The sequence below is a fragment of the Petaurus breviceps genome, unplaced genomic scaffold, assembly GCF_028583685.1.
Source record: "Petaurus breviceps papuanus isolate PSGF00001 unplaced genomic scaffold, PetGlider_PUasm1.0 84, whole genome shotgun sequence".
In the NCBI taxonomy this organism is placed as follows: Eukaryota; Metazoa; Chordata; class Mammalia; order Diprotodontia; family Petauridae; genus Petaurus; species Petaurus breviceps.
In genome coordinates this window covers 8,296,665-8,322,613 of record NW_027186645.1, presented here as the reverse complement: position 1 = coordinate 8,322,613, position 25,949 = coordinate 8,296,665, and the positions used below count along the sequence as shown (strand labels likewise).

Below are 25,949 nucleotides of genomic sequence, written 5' to 3'. Positions count from 1 at the left end.
AACATTATTTATTTTAATCTGGTTACTGCCAAACTGGGGATTGGGTCTCTGGATTAGATGACAACTAAGACCCCTTCTAATTCTAAGAGTTTACAACAGGTTTTAGGCGGTGTTGCACAGTGCAGAAAGCCCTGAGTCTAGAATCAGAATACCTAGGTTCAAATCCCTGCTCTGCCATTTACTTCCTGGTTGACTTTGAACAAGTTACTCAACTATGAAATGAGGAGGTTGTACTCACTGATATCTGAGGTCCCTTCCCGATCTAAATCTATAATTCTGCAATTGTTCCAGGTAAGCTCTGGATCTGTGATCCTATAAATCAATCTGGAAAATACCTAACAAATATTACCAGCAATCCACTTTTTCTCAAAAATTAAAAAAAATTATGTATTTTGTTTCAATACAGAAGATATTTTTTAACAAATATCTAACAACCCCTTATAAATAATGTATTATTTTCAAAACTATTTTATCATTTGTGAAATGAAAAAGAGGAATGTATCCTTTAGCTTTGAACAGAGGATGCTACCATTCACTGTTGTATCTGACTAGGAGTTTCTTGCCTTTTAGTAATGACTCATAATCATCATTATATGCTATATATTAGGCAGGTAGATGGTAATGGGTAATGTGATGGACCTGTAGTTAGGAAGACCTGACTTCAAATTCAGTGTAAAACATGTGATAATGCTATCACTATTGGTCAAGTAATTTCTTTTTGCCTCAGTTTCCTCAACTGTAAAGTGCGGGAAATAATGGCACCCTCCTTACAGGGTTATTTTGAAGATTAAATGAGACAGCACAGTGTTTGGTACATAGTAGATCCTAAATAAATTCTTGTTTCCTTCCTATTGTACTTTTGATACTAGTTTCTAAATTTGTTTTATGTCCCTCTTTGCAACTCTTACCATATGTTTTTTAATTCTTTTTACGTCATTCATTATGTTCCAGAAATATTCCATTGCATAATGTCCTATAATTTCTTTAGAAGTTCTCCAATAGTTGGAATATTCTGCTGGATTTTAAAGAAATCATTATTACTGCATCTCTAAATATTTTTGTTCACATGGATTTTTTTGTTGTAGTCAATAGCCTCCTTGGTATATAATCCCAAAAAGAAAATCTCTGAATAAAAGAATATGGACAGTTTGGTAACTTTTCTTGTGTGATTCCAAATTGTTTTTAAAACTTTACCCACTTTTGATTAAAATCCATTAATAGATAAATTAGTTAGATTCCAGATTTAAAATTTGTCCCCCTGATATGCACACTTTGCAAGTGAATGAATAAGAGAAAAGCAATAGGTATTTCTCTTCTTGTTTTGTTTTGTAGTATTTCTAAAATAATTGGTCAGAACTTTAGAAATGATTCATTACCTTCTTACATGTCAAAAACAAAGAGCAAGGGAAGAGAAGGTATTTAGAAATTTTACTAAGGAGATTATGTAAATGTAGAATAAAAATTGAGACTAGCCTCCATCCTGGCTCCAGTGACTTTCTTCAGTCTTCCTTTAGTGTCCAGAGGAGTAAGATTTCTTTGAGTTGTAAGAAAATCCATGAAACTGTGGCATTCTTTTTATTGTTAATCATGCACAGGAACAAATCTTTAATTTGAGTGCTTTTGTGATGAAATAGGATTTCATATTTCATTGAATGCTCGTGGCGTAACCATGGATTACTTCTTCATTTCTGACATCCAGCATGTTTAAAAAAAAAAAGACAGAAAAGAAAGATGTTTGTCCCATGAAAATCCATCTTTTGGCTTCAGGCCCTGCTTCTCTTGCCTCAGATCTCTTTCCCCCTCTCCCTATCCTTTCCTTCACTCTTGTTCCCTCACCCTATACTCTTCCCATTTACTCCTGTCCTTCATCCATCCTCCCCTTTATCTCCCTTTCTTCCTTTCCTTTCTGACCTTCCCTTTTTCACTTGTATTTGTATTCCCCTCAGTTAGTGTAGTACCTATCATACAATGTGAGCTTAATAAATGCTTAATCTGTCTGCTTCATTTATCCCTCTGTCCTCTGCCACTCTTCTTTCCCTTACCTTTTCCAGCAAACCGACAATTTTGGTGCATAACTAAACTTTACTGTAGCATGATGAACCACTGACGGTTACCATAAGTATGGTTTCATGTTGTTCAGCCAGCTTAGGCTGAGATTTGCAAGCACTCTCCAATACTGGTCCTGCTGCATCTCTGAATGATCATGTTTAGAAGTATGAAAAATTTTCCCATATTTCCTACCTTGTCTTCTTAGCTGAACCTCCCACTAATCTCTAGTCCTAGATTAATCTGTTTCTTTAGTAAGTTTTTTAACGTTCAAGGGGCAAGCTTCTTTGGGTTCCAAAGTCATTATTGTGACCTCTGGTTTACAACCTCAGTGATATGTCCTCCTTCATGCTTATAGCTCATTTATCCCTGTCCCTAATTCCTGACAGTCCTATCATCTCATCCTCTCCTTGTTCCCTGTCTTGTGACATAATCCATGCTTTTTCTTTAATGCATTTTGGATTTTCTTTTCTTCTTTCAGTCTTAAGAATTATGTGACAATCCCTATGGTCCTTTCCTCTTAGACCTACCACTTTAGGTTTCTGTGTTGCTCTCTCCCTACCTTTATTTTTCATTTATCCTTATTCACCTTTTCTAGTTTTGCCTCTCCACTTCCTACTCTCCTAATCTGTTTCAGGTTCTCACTGTTCATTTGCCACTCAACTATTCATCCCTACTTAGTTTGACTCCATGTACTTCTTCATTTTATATCACTTTTGTGACTTCAGAGTATACATTGGCACTTGCTGGGCAGTTTTCAGATTCTTTTCTCCCTTTTAAAATTTGCTTGAGACCGACATCGTCGTTCGGATATAGGCCACTCTAGCCCCTGATGTGCATGTCTGTTTCAAAATCACAATTCTCTCTTTGGGTCAGGAATATTTTATCATGACCTTCCTTAATCACCCAATACTGGATGCGTATCAGTATACAACATGGATATTTTTGAAATGTAGATCATCAACTAGAGCCAAAAACATGGAAAAACTGTGTTATTGGAGTGATTATTAATAAACTTCCAGTGTCTCCATGAGCCATTTAGGAATCATATTCAAGTATAGCATGAGTCATGTTACTATGTTTTCTGTATATCTTGAAATTATTTTACTCATACCATCCCTCTATTATTCCCAGCTGCACTTCTTGCTCTCTGTCATTACCCTCTTGGCACTAACCTTTCCACCTTGAACATGACTCCATGCTGAAGCTTGTTGTCTTAACTAGTGAGTCTCTCTAGCCAAGATCACCGTTTAACGGGGTGCCCAGGATATGGTCATGGCACTACTGACTCCACTCTTTTCTAAACTTCTCCCTTCACTTGCTGACAGTCTTTTTTGAGTAACCTCCTCCCCTCACTCCTACCTTTACTTGTCAACTCTTCTGTGTTCTCTCTCTCTTCAATAAATAAATGTAAGCTCCTTGAACATAGGGATTGTTGGTCTCCTTTGCTTAGCACCTAGCTTTGTGACTGAATCATAGTGAGCACTTTCTAAATGCTTTATCAATTAATGTCTAACCTTTATCAATATATTGACCTTGCTTACTATTCTTGATGTCCTCATTCTGACTAGCAATTTATTATTCAGCCTTTGGTCTCTAAAGCCTCGCTTAATATGCCCAGAGGGCTGTAAAACCATGCATACCCTTTGACCAAGTAATACCACTATTAAGGCTATAACCCACAGGGATTTAAAAAAAAGGACCTATAAAAAACATTTATAGCAACTCTTTTAGTGGTGGTAAAGATTTGGAAATTGAGGGGATGTGCATCAGTTGGGGCAATGGATAAACAAGTTGTATATGAATGTGATGGAATACTATTGTGCTATGAGAAATTACAAACAGGGCAATTTCAGAAACATCTCGAAAGACTTACATGAACTGATGTAAAGTGAAATGAGCAAAACCAGGAGATCACCATATACAGTAACAACAATATTGTATAATGATCAATTGTGAACAATTTAGCCATTCTCAGCAATACAGTGATCTAAGATAATTCTGCAGTATTTATGATGAAAAATACTATCCACCTCCAGAGAAAAAACTAATGGTGTCTAAATGCAGATCAAAACATAATTTTTCTTTCCTTTATTTTTCTTGTTTTTTTGTCTGTTTTCTTTCACAACGTGACTAATATAGAATTAAAAAAAAAACAGTTAAGGGGCGGCTAGGTGGCACAGTGAGTAAGAGTGCCGGCCCCAGAGTCCCAAGGACCCAGGATTGGTTCCAGCCTCAGATACTTAACAACCACACAAAATAATAACTGGCCGTGTAACCTTGGGCAAATTACTTAACCCAATTGCTTTTAAAAAATAAATAAAATTTTAAAAAATAGTTAAACCTCAAAAACAAAATGAGTATTTCATTATATTCAGTCTTCGCAGCACTGAATTCTCTTTCTGCCACTATTACTCTTATTTACATTCTCATTCTTAGTCTCATCATGCTTACCAGTTCTATGGGATGATTATTTTCACCTAAAAGAATTGTTTTATAATTTATAAAGCCATGAATAAAGTTTGTAAAATTAGTAGGAAATTATCAAGATTTTAGGACTTTGGTTGTGGAAATACCCAAGGTAGGTGAGATTTTTTTTTTTAATTATCTAATTCAGTGTCATTCTGAATGGGTCAATTTGCCCCTTGTAGTTTGAAAGTACACAGAGTATTTTTGGAGTTAGTTTATCATAGCTTTACAAAATAGTAAGTTTTCTTTCTTATGGGCAAATTTTCTGATATACAATGTTCTGAGTACAGTTTTTGAAACTAACTAAAAGATTTAATGTTCATGATGAACTGATGAAATAAATTTTAAAACATGAACAAATGTTCCAGAGACATTTAGTGGATTCCATTTTTAAACTGTTGTTGATTCTATTGTGACTGAATGTTTCCAAAGCAGTTATAATCTACACACAGATGTGCTCTTCTTATAAAGTAATTGGGCCTCATTAAAGAGCTAGTCTCATTACAAGCCTGTAAAATTTACACTTGAAATCATATAAGTTCTTTCTTTTTAAATTCAACTTTATTTTCAGCTCCAATTTCTCTCCCACTTCCCTCTGTCCCCCATTAAGAAAACACATAGAACATATTTCACAAATTTTCATGTCATCCTTGCTCAGAGCCCATACTAGTCTTCTCTGTATTGTTCATATTTTAGTAAAGGTACTGCCAATCCAAGCATGAAATCATTGAAGTTTCACCAAGTCAGCTGTTTCAGGACAGAAGAATTTTTTTAGGAACCCGTTATGTTAATTGTTGAAGTCATGGTAAAACAAGCTGTACTTTTTTGGGGGGAGAGGTCTTTTTTTTTTAAGCCAAATGTCATTCATACTTCTACTTTTGGAAAAAAAATTATTTGGTTTCTTTTTTTTTTCTTTTTAAACAGTGTGAAGAAAATACAAACCTTCAGGATTCTAGTCGCTACCTCAGACTTCCCTTTTCCAAGGCCAGTCTCCTTGGGACCAATAATCAAGCAATAAAGGCCACTAAAGAGTCCTTTTGGATCACATCTTTCCTCTGTTCCACTAAACTCACCCAGAATGGTAGGTGGGTTCTTTGAAATCTATTTGTCTCAGTGAATTTATAAATGACATTTCCAAATAAACACTGAAATATTTAAAGATTTGGCACTAGAAAATCTGGTTGCTCCTTTTGTCTGTGCCTTTTCTAATAAAATGGAAACAACTGGGACTCAATGATCCATCGGGTGTACACAATTTAAGAATGGCTCTAAAATTAGCTCAACACTGGAAACCAAATGTATAACCCTTAGACTGTCATCAAAACCCAGCTGCTTCAGAACAAGAGAGAACAAAGGAGGCATCACCTTAATCTGTTGTTTTATGGTTCCTTATCCAGTGCTTATTGCAGGCTTCTGAATAAAAGGCTGGTTTTGTTTAATTAAATGGATATTGCTTTTCTGTTCTAACATTGCCTTTTATGTCATTGATTGTTTAGCAAGTTATGATTAATAAAGCAAGCCCATCTTCTTGGTAGATCATTATGGAAATAATGTCTATGCTGAAGGAGGCAAATGAATTTTGGGGGAGAGCTTTTTATGTCTGGCTTGCATTTCAAATGGCAGACTAATAAGGCAGATTCATTACATTTACAAAACAACCCACATATTGTAAGACATGGTTTCTTAAAAAATACTCCTGTGTACAAGTATTGGTATTTTTCCTTTTATCTTTTTCTTGTCCCATGATCCATCATTTATTTTGAAAAAAAAAAAAAGGTTTATCTGTTTGGTGGGGCGAGGGGTATGGGGGATGAAACATAATGCTACAGTATTGAACAGCTTCAAATTGCTTTTCCATTTCAGTGCGTAATATGTGTATACAAGTTGAATTCTCAATAGTTTTCCCATTTTTATTTGTTTCTTTCCAGCTCTGATGCATGTTTTTATTTTCATTAAAGATGAAAAGTGTCTGCTGTCTATCTGTCTCTCTCACCTCATCTGTAATTTACAATGTTCTAGAGCTGCCTGGAGCCCTAAGAATTGATGTGTTACATAATTTGTCAGAGGGACAACTCGAATACAGGTCTTGCTAACTACAAGGCTAGCCCTTTATCTAAGATGCTATGATACTTTTTAGGGTCTGTCACCAATTAACTAAAATCTCCATTGGTGCAACTTTGTAAATAAGTGCAAAACATTTATCATCCCTCATGAATTTTTATGAGGGCCATCAGTCTGCCCCTGTGAAGGTTATAGAGTGAATCACCCTTTTATCTACTTCATCCATCAAAGGATATCTGTTCATCTTGGGTAAATTAAGCATGTGGCTGTCCCTTAGGCTGAGTTGGCATTTAATTAAATTGCACCACCTCCCCCAGTAAAGTGTTATAAAGTACCTCTAATCTTATACATCTTGGTGATTTTTAGAAATACCTTCACCAATAATCAATTCTCTACCATAAATAACCTAGGATTATATATGATTATTTCTAGGATGAGAATATTAACATTAATATTTTTGAACTGATAATTAACAGCTGCATTTTGTAAGATGAAAACAATATTTACAGGTAGATATAAACATAATGTAGGATATGTGGAATTAAAGTATTGGATGTCTGCCTCTGTTGAAGGCAGAGTCAATTTTTAATATAATATTTTTAGTGCAATTGAAGCTTTACCAATGCCAGATTATCATTTTTGACCTTAATTAAACTTGTCCTTTTAAGAAGAGAACCAACTGAAAATAAGCAGGAAATGAATAATATATTTTGAATAGAAGAAGGGGAAAGGGAGATTACCTTGCAGAATGTATACCCCAATGCCATTCTCTCTGTTTCATTTTAATATCACTTAAATGATAGGAATGATAACAATGTGAGCATGAAATAATTTCACATTTAATCCTACTGTGTTTGGGAAGTAAATTAATCTTATTTACAATATTAAAGCCCAAACAGGAATCTTATTAAACACTTATTATATCACTGCAATAGGTTTAGGGGGATTTAGAAAGATAACTGAAATATACCTCCTGACTGTAGGTGCTTTACAGTGTCATAGGAGGGATGATGGAATGATGTGAATGAATGAATGGAATATTAAGACAGACATTACTCTCAAGGAAGGAAAGGGAATAAGCTCCTCTTTATATAGCACCTGCTGTGTGTTGGATACTGTGCTAAGAGTGCTACAGATACCACTTCATTTGATCTCAAAGGGATGACATTGTAAGGGGGAAGATGATGCATAGAAGGTTTCAGCTGTAAGTCAGATGGAACAGTTTCATGATCCCTAGGGTACAAATGGCAGTGCATCATCCTAAATGTCACTTCTACAGATAAAGTCATATTTTTCTGAGGTAGATCCATTTGACAGTGCCAGGGAATTAAGGCAAGAAGATCCTTTTCTGGGCCTTCAGTAGTTGTGGCATCTGCAGTTGCCAGGTCACATCTCCTTGGGAGTTGCTTCCTTGGATGGTGGATGTAGGTGCTGGACTAGAAGCAGGACAATGGTTTTTTTTGGGGGGGTGGGGGGGGATAAAGGTGCTGCCACTCCCAGGGCTTTTGTGTTTGTCTTCCATCACTGGCAATTAGTATTTGGTGTTGATGAGGGAGAGGAAACTAGAGCCCTTCTCCACAGTGACTGCTGTCTTCAGTGATAGCTTTGGGGCTCAGGATGGAAATGGAGAAAGTGGTTTAGGACACTGCCATTCCTAAGGCTTTTGGGTTCAGGATCCTCAACTATCTCCATCAGGTAGTTAAGGTGGTAGTGACTTATCTGACTTACACTGCTTTTGTCTTTTCATCAGGGTACTCTGAAACCTCAGCTAGGTTGGTTTACCAGACCTACAGGTAGGAATTAGTTAGTAGTTGGTAAGGATAGCTGGCCCCTTTTCCTCATGAATTGGTTCCTCAGATGATTTTTGCAGGAACTGGGTAGACAATAGGACCAGTGGTCTGGGGTGGGGAGGGGATCCTGCCACTTTCAGGGTTTTGAGGCTTATCAACCTGTTGGTGAACGTTGGTCAGCATGTACACAAATATTTATTGTGCAAATTAAGAGAGAAGTGCATGCTCTTAATCATGTAGATTTTCAATAAATGTAATAGCTTGGCACTATGATGGAAAGCTTAGTGAAGTTTCTAGAGCCCTGGAAGTATGCTAGATGTGGTTTCTGTTCTTCCAGCAAGAAGAATAATTAACATCTTTATACCACTTAGATGTTTGCAAAGGACTTTACACACATCATCTCATTTAATCTGCATCACAACTTTCTGAGGTCAGTGCCCTTTACTATCCCTATTTTATCAATGAGGCACTGTAAAAGAGATTAAAGCAGCTTCTCCCAGGTAACATAGGTCAAAAGTGTCTGATGCCGAATGCTCAGGCCTTCCTGATTCCAAGGCTAGCACTCTTATCTGGTATGCCACCTCGTTGCCTTGATTATAAATGAAGATTGTAAGCATCTTGAGAGCAAGGACTCCATCATAATTTGGGTTTTTTTTCCTATACTGTATTAATCAATGCTGATTGAATTGAATTGATGAATTTCTGACTTGAAGTGGTAGATCATAACATCTAGTTCACAGATATCCTGTGGCAGTCACTGAGATTGCGGGTTTTGGGGTATTGTCTTAGGTGCAAGTCTCATACACTTTGCACATGTCTTGTAAAATAACTACCATTTTTAAAGAAAATGCTGCTTGATTGATCACTCCATTAGTATCTTACTTCATTGTAATATGTTAGAAAGAGACCTGAGTTTGTGTCCTGGGCCCTTATACTTGCTGAGCACATTTTCCTTATCTGTAAACAGAAGGAACTCGACTACACTGTTTTCTTAAAAAAAAATTTTTTTTATCAAACACAAATATTTTAACATACCAAGAGCTTCTTTTACATATGAATGTTTTTGTGTATACTAAGTTTAGCATTATAGGAACAAAACTGTCCCATTTATATCCCTTCATGAATTTGCTTTTGTATTTCTTAAGTGCCTTATTGATACTTGGTTTTTCTTGCATTACTATCATTATCCTCCAGTTTTCCCTTCTGTCCCTCCCTCTGGCCCCAGAAGATGATTTCCTTTGTTGGTTTTTTTCTCCTTTTTTTAGAGACTATGAATTTATGGTCATTATATTATAAATGCCTTTTTAGACATCACCAGATGCACTTACCACTTTTGTCATTTGATTTTCATCCCTGTAAGAGATAAACACACTAAAGCCTTTCTGCTCCTCCCTCTAGTGTTACCCTTAGAACCATCATAGTCAACAAGTATTTTTTAAGTGCTATGTGCCAGGCACTGGCTGGCCCATGCCCCACCTACATGGAACATCCTTCCACAGAATGTCCAGGTTGTCTAGGACAATTCTTTGCTGATAAAGAAGAGGCATTGGTAGTAAACATAAGGCACAGAAGAAAAAGGGAAAGAGACAGAGTAGTTGAGGGGGGCAGACTTAGGAAAGAGGAGTAAAGGGATATGACAGTGTGGAATAATTCTTTTTAACAGCATACTCAACAGCCAGAAGTGGAGTCAAATGTAGAAGGTGCCATAAAGGGACTGGAAGGAGACCACAGACTAGTGGAAAAACAAATGGTCTGGTTTTGTAGCTTTAGCTCTCTTGCATATTATGAAAATATAAAATACTCAAAATATGATGACTTACTTATAATTATAAAGATAATTTTAGGTCAAAGCCCCAGGATTGTTCATGTGCAGACATGCACATTGAAAATATAGCTCAGATACTTTGGAGTTCTACTCATAAATCTCTTCTTTAAAATATAGTAATTTAGGGAATGAATATGTTTGCCCAATTCCTTTGTATCCATAGGGGATTTTTGCTTCTCTTTCTCTGTGAGGGTTTCAAATTTATAGACTTTCAACTCATTGTGAAGTTGTTCACGTTTTCTATGTTTTTCCATCAAACTGCTTGAGAGCATATCTATTTCCTGTGACTTCTCCCTGAGATATTTGTGGGTTTTTTTATTCTTTCTGTTCACTACATATAATTTTCTATTTAATCTCAAGTACTCCTTTAGGTTTTTTTTCCCACTTTTCTTAGTGATATCTTTCTGGCTCTCAAGGAGTCCCCATTAGATTTCTCCTGAAACAAATGCTTTGAAGTAAATTTCTCACTTATCTGTGGGTTTTATTTTTGAATCCTAACAAATCCCTCACGCATGCTCTATGAACCTTTCTGTTCATTCAATTTTGCTGAATGCTAAAATGATTTTCTTCCCTCTTATGTTGATCGAAAGATCAGCCAGTCATACTGTAGTATTTCCATATCTGCTGCACACTGTGCATTTATACTAAATCTCAGTCATTTTGTGTGTGGGCACATGCATATGTGGTGTACATGTGGGTTTTAAACTGCTGACTTCATGTTACCAACCATCAGGTTGCCTTGCTACCACCAGAGAGGGCCAGATGATAGGGAAAAAGTTATTTATTCAGCTGTTGAAAGAATTGTAACAATAGAATGACCTGGATGCCGCTATAGTCTAACTCTCCAAATACTGACTCATGCAGACAAGGCTAGAACTGTTTTTACTCCCTACACAAACACAAGTGTGGTTGGTGAATTGATGTGCCAGTGAATGTGAGAACTGTTTCCAGTAAATGATATTGGCTACTTGGATCTTGCTACAAGTGCCCAGTTCTAGACAAAGGATGTGTTAACAGGCTCCCGGTTAGACTTGACAACATTATTACTTTGGTTTCTGTATGTGATTGTAACTTGTTTGGGATTTCAGGTTTTTAACAATTGAGTGTTTCAGGTGAAGAGACTTAAGATCTCCTGTGGCTATTTAGCTTCCTTTTATTTTTTTGTATAGGAGATATGCTTGATCTTCTAAAATGGAGAACTCATCCAGACAAGATAACAGGCTGCCTCTCCAAAATAAAAGAAATTGATGGCTCAGAGATAGTAAAGGTAAACTCTTCCCTGCCTCTCCTCCCCCACCACCTTTTTGAAGAAATTCAAAGAAAATAATATCTGTAAAAAGGGGGTGGAAGGAAGCAAAAAGGACAAAATGACATTTTATGAATTTTATTTTTATCTGCAAAACAGTTTCTGCAAGATACCCTGGACACCTTATTTGGAATTTTAGATGAAAATTCTCAGAAATATGGGTCAAAGGTGTTTGATTCTCTGGTGAGTATAAAATTTCCCCTAATTTTATATTAATCATTTTGCTTCTCAGTCATGACTGTTATAAAAGCATTTCAGAAATATGAAATTGAGAGCATAACAGTTCAATTACAGGTAACAAAAGGAACTTGATTTGCATCAATTTAATAAAGCTCAATTTTCTTTTAGGTTCACATAATAAACTTACTGCAAGATAGCAAATTTCATCATTTCAAACCTGTAATGGACACTTACATTGAAAGTCATTTTGCTGGGGCACTTGCATACAGGTAATGTCTTTTATCTTTTAATTGGCTTGAAACTATCCCTTTTTTTCAGTCCTTCTAAGCAACACCAGCTATGGATATAAATTTAAAAGGTAACATAGGAAGAAATGAAGGCCAGCATGTGTAACATTCCCAGAGTCTGAGTGTAATTGAAAAAACAACATGAAAAAATCTAATTGCATCTTATTTAAATTCCCAAAGGAAAAAAAAAAACAGCCTCCCAAATTATAGTCCTGAACTTTGTATGAGACTAAAGTTTTAAAGGTTTTTCTCTCTTAATTTTTCACTGATCACCTTATAGTCTAAGGTGGCTAATTGTTTTTCTCCTTGACTGTGAGAAATTATGTTTATTTTCAGTTCTAAAATCTTGACTAACTTCTACATGGAAAACAACCTTCTCTGACACATCTGCTTAAGTGAATTAGGCCGCTGTGAGGCGGCTGTTTCTACCTTCTCATTCAGTTAGAACTTACAGCACGCAATAAACAGAGGCCAAGGAAGAGTTGTGTCTTGGCCAATCTCTGCCCCTCACTACCTCAATGGGTAATTGCTGTCAAGTAGCAAACGCCTCCTTCAGTGTCTAGTATAGTCCCTTACGCAAATAGCTGGGCCCCATTCAGGCAGCTTGGTCTACTCACAGGTTGTGTTTGTCCCTTGTTTTTGAAGAGTACCGTCCCTCACTCACATCAGTCAATTCCAAGTCATGTTATCATTTCCCTGATGCCATGATCCTCTTAGAAAATGAAGGACAAACACAACTTGTGAGTAGAGCCAGCTGCCTGAATGGGGACCCATTAGTTGGGTAACTCAGCTCATGCTCTCTCTCTCTCTCTCCACCCCCCCCCCTTCTCTCCAAAAGAAGGTAAATTTTGATGGCCAGAAGCTGCCATCTTAACTTGGGGTTTACTGACTAGATTTCCTTCCTTTCTTCCAACCGTCCTTTTTCTCGCAGTTCACTCTGGGATTGGACCACAAGAGGTCCCTGCCCATACTCCACTTAACTGTCTAGTTTTGGGCCCTCCTGGCTTAGAGTGGATGTCAATGGTAACTGTTTTTCTTTGTCATAGTAACCCTGAGGGTCTTCTCTTCCCAGCTTGATTTTTTTTTTCTAATTAAAGGGGCCATCCCTTCACTCATTTCTTACAGAGGCCTATTCACTGAATGGGCGTTACCTCACTCTAAGTGAATATATGTGAAGGCCTTAACCTAAAAGGACCAAGGTTTCCCATTGCATCCCTGATGGTCTCCAGTTGCCCTGATGAATATCTGGTCACTGGATTCGGATGACTGGAGGAGAAAGTGAGGCTGGTGACCTTGCACAGCCCTCCCCCACTCAAATCAAAGTCAGCTGCAAGTCATGTCATCATTTCCCTGACGCCATGGTCCTCCCTCCTCTTCAAAAACAAAGGACAAACACAGCAATAGTCCCTTACCCACAAACCCGCATATTGTTAGGCTGTCAGGGCTGAAGGCTGCCTTAAAGATCATCTAGTCTGAACCTTTCCCATGTTACAGATGAGGAAACTGACACTGTTAGAGATGACATGATTAACCTGAGCACACAGCTAAAATCTAGGGCTCAAACTTTTGACTCAGAGTACAATGTTTATTTGATTTTTAATACAATTTAAAGATTTACTTTCAATGTTGTTGGTGTTCAGTTGTTTTTTTTAAGTTATGCCAAACTCTTGGTGACCCCATTTGGGGTTTTCTTGACAGAGATGGTGAAGGGGTTTGTCATTTCCTTCACCAGCTCATTTTGCAGGAAAGGAACTGAGGTAAACAAGGGTAAATGACTTGACCAGAGTCACAGAGCTAGGAAGTGTCTGAGGCCAGATTTGAATTTGGGAAGATGAGTTTTCCTGACTTCAAGCCTGGTACTCTGGCACACATACAGTACCTAAGAGATTTGTACCAAAGCCAAAATTATTATCTCTCAGGTATTTGCTTCACCCACCCTACTACAAAAGGATAATTATAAATTAGAAGTCATTGTCTTCTACTCAGAATTAGAAATTCATCAGTATAGGTGGAAGGGAGAAAGGAAGAAAGGAAAAAAACATAGGGATGAAGGAGACAGGGAGAGGTAGGAAAGTAGCAAGGAAAGAAAGGAGGGGAAAAATGTACGTAGAGAGTAGGCCTTAGCCTGACCTTCTTAGCTCTGCCTTAATACAGCTGTAAGACATGAGCCCATATGACCTTGATTTTACCTATTACTTCCTAGTTTCTTTAGTGCACACATATACTGCCAGTTCAAATTATGCATCAAAATAACATTCAGAGTGTTTTGTTTTAATTGTGCTGCCTTATGGGGTATACAGTACGTTTTTGCTTCCAAAAAGAAATAATATACATTGCAAGTGGGAATACTGTGAATGACACATGAGTACCTTTGGTTTGGCCATTTCCTGGCTCATGTATGGAAATTTTCTTGTCTAAAGTTTACATGAGGTGAGTTATTTTTGTGTCTAATTGAATTGATGGGCAATGGCTTGCTCCACTGTCAGTGTGATTTTACGCCCAGGATGAAATGCAACAGCATCAGTGAGAGGTCAGTGGTGCTCTCACAGCTCTATGGTCCTGCCTAAGCGCAAATTGGAATTGGAATTTAGAGAGCAGGAGTGTAATTACCTACATTTCAGATTGGCTAGGGAGGTAGTGGGTCAATCCTTCCTAACCAGACAAATAAGTACCTTGGAATCTTGTAAGACTGTGGGTGGTCAGAGATCCCTGGAACATCATGTCTTAAAAAATAGCCCCTTCAGCAGCCCTATGGGCATCTGCATTTATTCACTCCTCACTGAGAGGGAAGAAATTGACCTTTTGAATGCCTATGTGACCTATGTATTCTCTTGAGACTAGAGAAGCCATGTTGATCAAGCAGAAAGAGCACTGAATTTGGGGTCAGAAGACCTAGCTTCAAATCCTGGCTCTTATGCCTTAATCTGTGTTACCCTCAGAAAGTCACTAGGCCATGGTTTCCTCATATATAAAATGAAGGATTTGGTCTAACAGCTTCTAAGATCCCTTCTTTCTCTAATTGTATAATCCTCTGACTGCCCCAGGTAAAGGTGAGAAGACTAATTTTGAGGGTCCTTAATAAAACAGAATTATGTCTTTGGTCAGAATTATATCTTTGAACATAACATTTTGATTCTGTAGAAATTAACTCTCAATGCACTATTAGAATTCTGTGATAAAGAGTGAGAGAGTTCTTTAGCATCAAGCCCAATATTCCTATAAATTTATAATGTGCTTTCATAAAGCCACAGAGGAAATAAATGCATTTGGAAAAATGTTGTCTTCTATACTGTGCCTAATGCATGTAGACATATACAAACTCACTAAGTACCTCTAGATTTCACTTTTAACCCTACACAGTTTCTAGGGTACATCTCTTTTCCGGGACTGGACCAGATCTTATAAGGCTATGCATCAAGTTGTTCTTCTGGAAGTTATCACCTTAATTGTTAAATTGAACTGAAATTCATGCTCCTGAGGTACCTAATTGGCCCTTTCACTAAACATTAGGAAAGTGTGTGACCTGGGGGTAGAATGGAAGGCTTCATGGAATAATTGTAATTTGAGCCAAACCTTAAAGGGTGGGTGCAATTTTAACAGATTTAGACATGAAGAGGCCTTCCCAGGCATAAGAAAATAAGTGAGCCCAGGTTTAAAGACAGAGAACAAAACGTATGAGTCTCCTTACTATCAAATTTAATTTGATAACCATTCATTAATTCATTTCTATGTGTAAGGCACTATGGCAAATATTACAAAACAAAAATGAGAAACTCAAGAGGCTTACATTACTGCTGGGTACAACATGTACACAAATAAAAATAAATTAATTTAAAGGGAGGAGAAAAATCTTAACAGAGGCAGATCAGGAAAGACTTTCAAATAGGAGGGAATAAGCTGGTCCCTGAAGAGAGCTAAACTTCTAAGAAGCAGAGGTGAGGTGAAGAGGAGGCCTGTTCCAGTTATGGGAAACAGCCTGTTCAGTAGCACAGAGAAGGGAGTAGATAACTGCGTCTGGTTAACAGTCAATTTGTTTGGGACACGTGGTATGAAAGAAAAGCTTTTTGAAATAGCTCTGTAAAGGTAAGTTGGAGATAGTTGGAGTGTTTTAATTCAAAACAGAGGTATTGGTATGTTATCCCAGATGTTTTAGGGAGCCATTGAAGATTCTTGAGTAGATGGGTAACAGTGAGAGCTTTGCTTTAGGAAAAATTTGGCAGTGTTGTGAAGGATGGATTGCAGAGGACAGAAACTGGAAGGAAAGAAACCAATTAGACCACTGTAATAGACCAAGAGAAAAGGTAAGGGAGCTGAACTAGGGTAGTGGCAGTGTTGAAAGATGGGGATGGATTGAAGTAATGATGTGGAGGTAGAATTGATCAACCTTGTAGAGTGATTAGATATTGGTACCGTGTTTCCCCGATAATAAGACCTATCCCGAAAATAAGCCCTCCCCTTACTGTGTAAGATTCCTCTAAAATAAGCCCTCCCCCGAAAATAAGCCCTATTGAGATTGCTACTGTAGTGAAGGTGATCCGCTACATTACAGTACCCTCTGTATGCACCATCCCCCCTCCCCCCCCGTGAAACGCACGCCGTGCTCCGAGCTGCATCCAATCAGAGCTGCAGCAGTGAGCGCGTCATCCTGTTCTTCCCCAGTGATTTGCTTATTGAATAAAGGTACATTTTTTTGTTCACATTTACCTGTTAAAATTGCTGTCAATGTTCATTAAAATAAGCCCTCCCCTAAAAATAAGCCCTCTGGTGTTTTTCTGTCCAAAAAAAATAATAAGACAGTGTCTTATTATCAGGGAAACACGGTATGTATGAAAGGGGAAAAAAGGTCAAGAATGACTTCTAGGTTAGGAACCTGGTTGACTAGAAGGATGGTGGGACCCTCAAGAGAAATATAGAAGTTGAAGACTGTATGTGTGAATTGAGGTATTTGAGGAGAATGTCTCCAAGAAGAGGGGAAGACAGATTCAAGGGAAAAATAGAAGAGTTGGTTTTGGCAAGAAAATGAAGCAAAGGAATAGGGATATAAAGCAATTTTGAGGTGTAGATCAAGGACCAAGGAAGTACTATGATAGAAAGACCCTCTCTTTTATTGGTCAAATAGGAGGCAAAGTCTTTCTTCTAAGAGGTAACAGGGGAAGGTTGTTCCAGGACTTGCAGAAAGAATAGAGCATTTGGATAGTCAGTATAAGACGTGTTATAGAAAGCTATTCAAGGAAGAAAAAAATGATTGTTGCATCAGGGAGGGCCCAATTGAAATTAGACTGGAGATTATTGTGAGGATGAAGAACAAGTTTAGGAGGAGGAAAGGATGTAAAGATAAGAGATTATGGTCTATGAAAGGAATTTCAGAATTCTGGATCATGAAGGTAGTATTATTATTATGGGTCCTGGTAAGATAAAAAATTTGACCATCCGTGTGGGGGGTGGGTGAGGTGGATTAAAGATATAGGCCATGGGAATTGAGAAGATTGATAAATCAGTTTTTTAGAGGGTATATCAGCATACATAAATTCAAGTCTACAACTATGATGTCAGAAGTGTTGAGGAAGAGAGGAAGACTGAGCAAAGCACTGAGTCTCCTGGAGAATAGAGATAGAATAACCTGAAGGCCAATAGATCTGTACTGAAGGATATAAATAGTGGAGACCTCAAAGGTGGGGTGTTTGCTAACAGATAACAAGAAAGGGTTGGTGTGGAATTGGCAGGGACGACCAAAGATACATTTTCTACTATGTTGGCATGGGGTGGGGGATGAGTCGGAGAAGAGGGAAGAGGTGTACCCATATGGAATAGTTGACCTGGGATGTAGGTAGATCTGGAGAGGGCCACTTTTTCATGAATACTATGAGATGAAAAATATATGAGAGGGAAATGTCTAGGACAAGGGGAAGTGTTTTAATAATAGACTAGAGGGGTTCAATTAGAGTAGTGGGACTGAGGAATAGAAGAGAATAGGGAATCTGGAGAGATGCATTTGAGGTAGATGGGCCTGACTGAGTAGTAGCTGAGGAAGGAAGGCGTTTTAGCTTTGGCAGATGGTGACTCCAAACTGCAGGGATTAAAGGGGGAAGAGGTGGGACTTTGTTAACCATAGGTTGAATGCAATAGCAGATGATTGAGGATTCTACCCTTGGATCTTGAGGTTATGGAGGAGTCAGTTTTTGTTTTTGATTTATCCCTCTCATCTGCCAGAAAAAGAAAGATGTGTCAGCAAGAAAACTGGTTGACAAATCCTTGATGATTACATTCCTAGGAGTGTAACTTTACTCACAGTCAATGTCAGTTCTTTAGTTTTATCCCCAAATGGTGGCTTAACAGGGTTAACAAGGCTCCTCCCACTCCCACAGCATTTAGGATAGTTTCCCCACAGGCTGGCTACCCTATATTGAAGGTTACTATGTGTAACTACATCCCTAAAACTGTAGCTTATGAACCCTCACTGATATTTTTACATTTAATAGACAGCCAGAGGGCACACTTGGCTCAAAGAAAGGCATTTACTGAAAAAGGCATAGTAATAAAAGTAGCATGAAAATATTTACCCCATAAATCTGGGATATTCTCTTCCACAAATACACCCCACATAAATGAGAAGATGATCACATGTAAAGGCCATAATTGGAGAGGCCCACGTGTAAGGAATATGTATGGCCAAGGACAAGATGCCCTCCATGTGGAAGATGCACTTGACTCTTAGGTCACCCAGTATATGAGACCTTAGTCCTGGACAGGGTCCTAGCAACAAGAGTCCTAGGATCTCAGTCCTCCAAGATTATAAGGCTCATTGTTTTTTGTTTGTTTATTTCTGTTTTTCCCAAATGATTCAGTGAAGTAAAAAAATAGGCAGTACTTCCACCTGTGGGAACAGATTCCATAACAAGGAAGATATCAAATTCAGCCTCTAAGACCTGGCGATAATGAAGGACTCTTACCTTACTAAAATGACGTAGAGCAGAGTAATTGCAGTATCTATGTGGTTTAGAGCACAAAGGCTTCAAAAACCTATCCATGAGAATGGTCAAAGGTCTAGAGCTGGAAGGAGGCTTACAAGTCTGACCCTCTCATTTTTATAAATCAGGAATTGAGGCCCAGCGTGGTCAAGTGATTTGCACAGGTGAGAGAATTGGGAATCAAATTCAAGTCCTTGGTAAACAAATCTAGCATTCCTTCCACTGTCTCATGTGACTACAATTGTTTTGAAAGCAATGTTTAAAAAAGATCATTTTAATTAATGGTATAAAGAAAATCCAGGAGGAAAAAAAAAGCTAAGGTATAGTTTTTTTCTCTCAGGCTTTAGAAGAAATGATGATGTTGCAGTTAGGCAGGGGAAATTGATGTTATTACTCATTGGCAACATGACAGATCCAAAATTAAGGGTCTATTAAGGCCTATAATCATCCACAGTCATCAATTAATGATATTCCTGACAGGAAAAGAAACCTTCCAACAATCACAATAGGTATTTAATTTGGATATTTGATTTTTACATTGATGATTAATTATTATGAGAATTAGGGAAAAAATCCATAATCTGCCTATTTTCCCTCTATTTTTAGAGATCTTATTAAAGTTCTTAAGTGGTATGTGGACAGAATAACAGAAGCTGAACGACAGGAACACATCCAGGAAGTTCTAAAGGTAAATACAGTGCAACTAACAAATGCCCTAAACATTGTTTTTCTCTTTGTGCAAAGGGCCTGGTGGTGATAGATTAATAAAGTTCATGCTCATGGCATTTAATTTGGGGATTTTGAAATTATGGTACCCCCAGAGACTTAAGAAATTAAAATTTTCTTTGAACTTTTATTTCTTCACACTTTTCCCAGAATCTACTGATTAATTTGGATTAGTGGGGAGGAAGAACAGAAGAAAGTGGTAATACCCACATACTGTACAGAGGCATATTAAGGGTCCATTTCTTCAATCATGACACCAGCCTCCTGTGCTGGAACCATACTGGAATCATTAGACGCAGAATTTTCGCATCAAATAGGATGAATTAGTAGGGAGAAAGAAGATCTGTGATTATCAGTGATTCCATTGGAATGTCTGGATATAAACTCACACAGCTCACTTATTAGTTCTGTACCTTAGTTTGTTTTTTCAGCTAAAAATGACATGTTGGGAAAATCTGTTTAAAGAAAATAAAGAAATAAAATCTTCAAAGTTTTTTAGTTGTCTAAAGAATAATATTCCATGGGGCAGCCAGGTGGCTCAGCGAGTAAGAGCACCGGCTCCAGTGTTGGGATGACCTGGATCAAATCCGGGCTCAGATACTCAGCACCACACCCAGAAATAACTGGCCGTGTAACCTTGAGCAAGTTACTTAACCCTGATTGCTTTAAAAAAAAAAAAAGAAGAATATTCCAAATTAAGACAAGTTCGTATTCCTAGTCATATTGTACTGTCTAACATTAGATAAAGCCAAAGGGCATTCACATTTTGTAAAGTAATTATTGTGCAACATTACTAAATTACTTTAGGAGTATTGAACAAAAAGCCCACGACTTAAATAAAAATGGAATGAGGACAAAATCATTTATGGAAGGTTAACTTCTCTTTGTTAAATATATTCCAGACTAATGTTCATGTTATCTATTCCCTTTTGATGTTTATATTCCCAAATAAAATTCAATTGAAGAAACTGGTTTTTCTAATAGTAATAGATGACATTTGCTTAGAACTTTAAAATTTGCAAAATGCTTTTTGTATATTGTACATTCATTTGAGTCTCAGAGCAACCCTGTCAAGTCAGTACTGCAGATATTATCTCCATTTTATCAATGAGGAAACAGTCACTGAGAGAGGATAGTGTGCATGTCAGAAGAGAGATTTGAACCCCAGGTCTTTCAGACTCCATAGTCAGCATTCTATTCACTCTACCAGGCTGAATCATATAGTGCTTCTGGTAATCCTTCTTTTTTCATTTCATAAGGGCATTGGGGAAATGTCCTTTCTGAAATGAAAAGGTTCAAAATATCTGTTGGGCCATGATTTTTAAAACAAGGGTTGATAAATTTCCACTCTCTTCTTTCATTTGAAAAATTCTTTTGAATGGTTTCTTGGACAGTGGAAGCTATACCATTTGTTAAGGTGCTTGGGTTTCCTTTTGATGTATGTGTGGGTTTTTTTCCTTCAATTTTAGGCACAGGAATATATTTTTAAGTATATAGTTCAGTCTCGAAGATTGTTTTCTCTTGCCACTGGTGGACAAAATGAAGAAGAATTCCGATGCTGCATTCAGGAACTCCTAATGTCAGTACGGTTCTTCCTTTCCCAAGAAAGCAAAGGGTCTGGAGCTTTATCTCAGTCACAGGTAATTTTTGTTAACCTCTGAATAGGGGGAAAAGGTGTTTGCAGTTTATTTATTTTTACGTAGAAACATAATTGAGCTTCAGCTTATAGTTGCACCTGTCATGATTTAGAATAGATTTTTTTAAATTCCATCAGTCCTAAATAGCAGAACTTGGTTGCTTTATTTGCAATTTTTTCCTACCTGAATCAAAAAGATATTGATTTGCATTAGCACTGTTTCTGGTTGCCAGAAAGAACCTTGGTAGCTGGATAACCTATTCCCATCATTGTTGTGGAAGGAATTTCATCAGAGCCAATATAGTTTTGATTATCTTCCCAAAACCCCAAACTTCTTTTTCATCTTTTGAACTTTGGCCCCTGATTATGTGGGCCTAGGGACAAAATTCATGTTGGGGTACTTACATGCTCCCTAACTATCAGGGGGCAGATTACAATGACTGCTGCCGCTACCCTGATGTCAAACTTGGGACTAGAGGAGAAGGTACTCAACCTCGGGGTATGTTGAAGTTACAGTACAGTCAGGTGATAAATGAAGATCCATCTGCAGGGAGCTCTCTCCTTAAATAGTGATTTGGATTTCCTCCAATCAGAGGGTCAGAGACAGTAGGAACTCTACCTCCCCCACCCCAAGGAAGTTAATGGGGACAAATTATAGCTTTAAAATCAATTCTTCTAGGGTGATAGGTTTGAGAGCATAATGTGCCATTACGTATTCTTGAATTGGCTACCTACCTAAAGTCATGTTTACTATATGCCTTAAGTTCGTACAGGACTATATGGTATTCTGAGTGCTTTCCTATATATTATCTCATTTCATCATCACAACAAACCCTTCAGGGAGTCAGGGCAAATACTAGATATTAAGACATTAGTATAGTTATACCTTCCACATCACAGGGGTTAGGGGGATGGGGCCCCCATGATCTTGAAAAATCCATGTAAAATTTTTTGACCCTCCCTACCAGAGAAGAAGCCTTAATTATCATGGTATTAAAAGATAAAATATGCTAACATTATACAATACTATACATATATTCTATTTATTTCTGAGTTTCTAAATGTTTTCTATGATATCTTTTGGTTTTTATGTGTCGGGGGCTTCCAATAAAACTCAAAAAAAATTCCCACTTAATTTCTTATGACAACCCATGATATATGGAAACCTCAGTGGGGGAAGTTGTGATGTGGAAGGCATAACTGTTGTGACTTATCTAAGATCATACCTCTAGTCAGTGGCTGAGCTGAAAATAGAACCCAGATCCCCTGCCTTCTGGTTTGGTCCTCTTCCCATAACCCAGTGCTGCCCCTTGCTGATGCTAGGGTTTCCCCAAAACCATTCTACTACTATGAGTTAATTTCCAAAATGTCCCAGTTCTTTTGATGTTCTAGCCACTACACTTTAAAAAAAATAGACAATAGATAATTTTATCTCTTCCTTTTAAATTACTCTACACTTTCTCTAATCATCTCCCCCATCCCCTCTTTCATTTAAAAATATTTAAGATAATTGCTCAGAACACTGAGATTTTAAAACTCATTTCACATGGTAATTTGAGGTTAATTTTAATTCTTTTTCTTTCCTCTTTTTTTTTTAAGGCTGTGTTCCTGAGCTCCTTCCCAGCAGTGTATTCTGAGCTGTTGAAACTCTTTGATGTTCGGGAGGTAGCAAACTTGGTGCATGATACTCTGGGCAGTCTGCCAACAATCATGCATGTAGATGACTCCCTTCAAGCTGTGAAGCTTCAGTGCATTGGAAAAACAGTGGAAAGCCAGCTATATACTAACCCTGGTAGGATATAATTCTCTTGGGTGAAACAAACTCTCTAGAAAACTTATCATGTCTTGCATTCACAGGTCAGCAGAAACCTATAAAAACATTCAGAAAACCCCAGTTCATAAAAGCATTATTGATGTGGAATATTGGAGCTCAATTATTTTTTATCTATGCTAAAAGCAGTATTTCTGAGAGTTTCCAGAAATAATAAGCCATAATGATGATGTCACAAAGTCTAAGCACACTGCTTTATTCTCAGTTTGTATGCCAAACTTGCATATTTGTGTTTAAAGTTTCATTTTTTAATTTAAGTAAGGGATAAAATAAGAATTTTTTTCAAAGCTTATAAAAAAAAAGAATAGGAAACTGGTATAATAACAGGCATTAGTAAAACAAAAAAAAAAAAAAGAATAGGGATTTTTTTTTTTTTTTTTTTTTTTTTCAAAAATCAACATTTTGGGGCTAATCCCATGGAAACAGCCCTCTTCCTAGGCAAGTGAATTTTTTGTTAAGTTTGGGATGCCATGTTTCTTTTGTATCAATTTAGCCATTTTGATTAGTATGGCACATTGCTGGTGCAGTCACACCAATAATCACGATTATCTTTTGATCATGAGTTGAACTTTTGCTCTTCTATAGATTGAATGCCAGTGAGAGACTAGAGACTGTTGAGTTCTCCATAGGTGACTGTACTGAAGGAGTGCTTGACACATAGGATGGCCCAACAGGTTGACAAGTGAACAAACAGGGCTAAAGCATAAAAGCAGCGCTTTTGGAGGAAGAGAATGTGAAAGATGATTTCTGAAAGAGTTCCAGGAATGTTTTTCTAGTCCACTAACAGATTATAATAGTTCATCTTGAGACCAAAATAACACTAGACCACGGAATTTGTTCTATTGACTTGCAGAGTACACACAATAAAGCACCTACTATGTCTAGAACATTAGGTCCCCCCAATAAAGTTTTTTTTTTTCCTAAGAGGTAACTGGTACCAGTAATCCCTATCCTCAAAGGGCTTATTGTCTGGTAATACAGACAACCTTGACCTGAGGTTATTACCACTTAAATTTTACAAATATAATCTGGTATCCTAAATTCTCTTGGAAAGGATAAAGATTTCCTCAACAGGGCAGAAAAAAATGAAGTAATGAATTAGGAATGCGGAATGAGGGGCAGCTAGGTCACTAAGTGAATAGAGCACCGGCCCTGGAGTCAGGAGGGCCTGAGTTCAAATGTGGCCTCAGACACAACACACACACACACACACACACACACACACACACACACACACACACCTAGATGTATGACCTTGAGCAAGTCACTTAATCCCAATTGCCCAGCTTTCCCCCCTTCAAAAAGAAAAAAAAAATGCAGAATGAGAGATACATTCTCAAACATGACCAGTGGGTTGATATTTTTTTCCTCCTGGATTATATATATTTGTTACAAGAGAGGACTTCATTCTGCATGGGGGAGGGAAAGGAAAAGAAATAAACTATTTATGACTTATTATGGATCAGGCATTATGCTAGGTGCTTTAAAAATATTGTCTCATTTGATCCTCACACCAATCCTAGGAGGTATGTGCTGTTATTATCCCCACCCCCACACACATTTTTAAAGTATGTAACACCTCTTTCATGTTCTTCATATATGGAAATGTTGGTGTTTGTTGATTTCTAATTTCATAATAAAAAAGGAAATTAATTTAAAGACAAAGAAATAATATAGAGAAGAAGCCAGTGAGAAAAGATTCCACTGGGGCAGGTGGGACTCAGAACTGGTATCAGTTCTTTAATTTAATAAAAGGAAGAATGGAACAGAAATGAGACTCTCCCACTGAAGCAATACAAGTATTCAGTTTTTTCTTAGTAGAGAGTGAAGCTGGCCTCTCTCTTATGAAACAGCAGAAGTTCATATTCAGTATATAGGCCATAGCACGTAAGAAGAATCCAAGTAATACCTCCAGGATGGGGGAAATAGTGGTTGGGGGTTCCATACTGGGAGCTACAAATGCTTTCCTATTGGAGCTGAAATCGTTAATCAGGGTCATAGAATTACAGCTATAAGGGGGCTCATAGAAAATGAAGGGTTGTCTACAGAGGTAGTATCAAAATGAGAGAAACATTAATACCCTAGTTTTGTAGAACAATGATTTATTATACCAGAATGATGAGTTGAGCTCCTAGCTAGGGTCAAAAAATGGATTTTAGGAAGACCAAGAAGAATATTCTTGGCAGAAGACTTGAGCTGATCAAGAGTGCTGAAATTTGATCAGAAAGACACACATAAAATGGCAAAAGGAGATAATGTGAGTAACAAAATGTATAATAAAGGAGAGCCATGGTCATGGGTGATAGGCCTAGTAATTCTCAGGTCAAAATAAAAGGAAAAACATCCAGGAACAAATGCTTATGGCCTCAGATGTATATCCTACTTCTACAGTTTTATAATTTGTATTATTTATATTAGTAAGATATGATTCATGTCTTCCATGTGGCTGAACATTATGTAGTAAACTCATACAAAAATATCTTTTAGGTCTGTCTTTTTCCTCAACCAAATGATTTCCATCATGCTTTTGTTCTTGGGGTCTTGGATTTCCAGAGAGGTGCAAACTTGAAAAAAAATTGACTATATGAGTTCAGAATGAGAGAAACATTAATACTCTAGAATCCAACCAAACTGGCCTTCTCTCTGGTCCTTATACATCATACTCCGTTTTCAGTATCAGTGCTATTGCCCATGCCTGGAATATACTAATTTCTTACCTTTGCTTCTTAAAATTCCACACTTCCTTTAAGATATAACTTAAACACAATTTTTCGCCTGGTGCCCCTAAAGTCTTAGAGTTTTACTTTAAATGTACGTACACACA

At 37.4% G+C, this 25,949-nt stretch overlaps 1 protein-coding gene and 1 non-coding gene across 2 annotated transcripts in view; one reads left to right on the top strand and one right to left on the bottom strand.

Annotated features, from left to right (window-relative positions):
• Nucleotides 1-25,949, top strand: part of DOCK4 (dedicator of cytokinesis 4) — a 577,420-nt gene that overhangs the window by 387,448 nt on the left and 164,023 nt on the right. Inside the window, exons 17-23 of the mRNA XM_069107030.1 lie at nt 5,440-5,596; nt 11,361-11,458; nt 11,597-11,680; nt 11,846-11,946; nt 19,539-19,620; nt 21,128-21,298; nt 22,894-23,086. Coding sequence (XP_068963131.1) covers nt 5,440-5,596; nt 11,361-11,458; nt 11,597-11,680; nt 11,846-11,946; nt 19,539-19,620; nt 21,128-21,298; nt 22,894-23,086 — 886 coding nt within the window. The remainder of the gene's footprint in view (nt 1-5,439; nt 5,597-11,360; nt 11,459-11,596; nt 11,681-11,845; nt 11,947-19,538; nt 19,621-21,127; nt 21,299-22,893; nt 23,087-25,949) is intronic.
• LOC138176305 (U6 spliceosomal RNA) lies at nt 5,129-5,235 on the bottom strand. Its single transcript, XR_011172212.1, has one exon. It is a non-coding gene; the product is annotated as a U6 spliceosomal RNA (small nuclear RNA).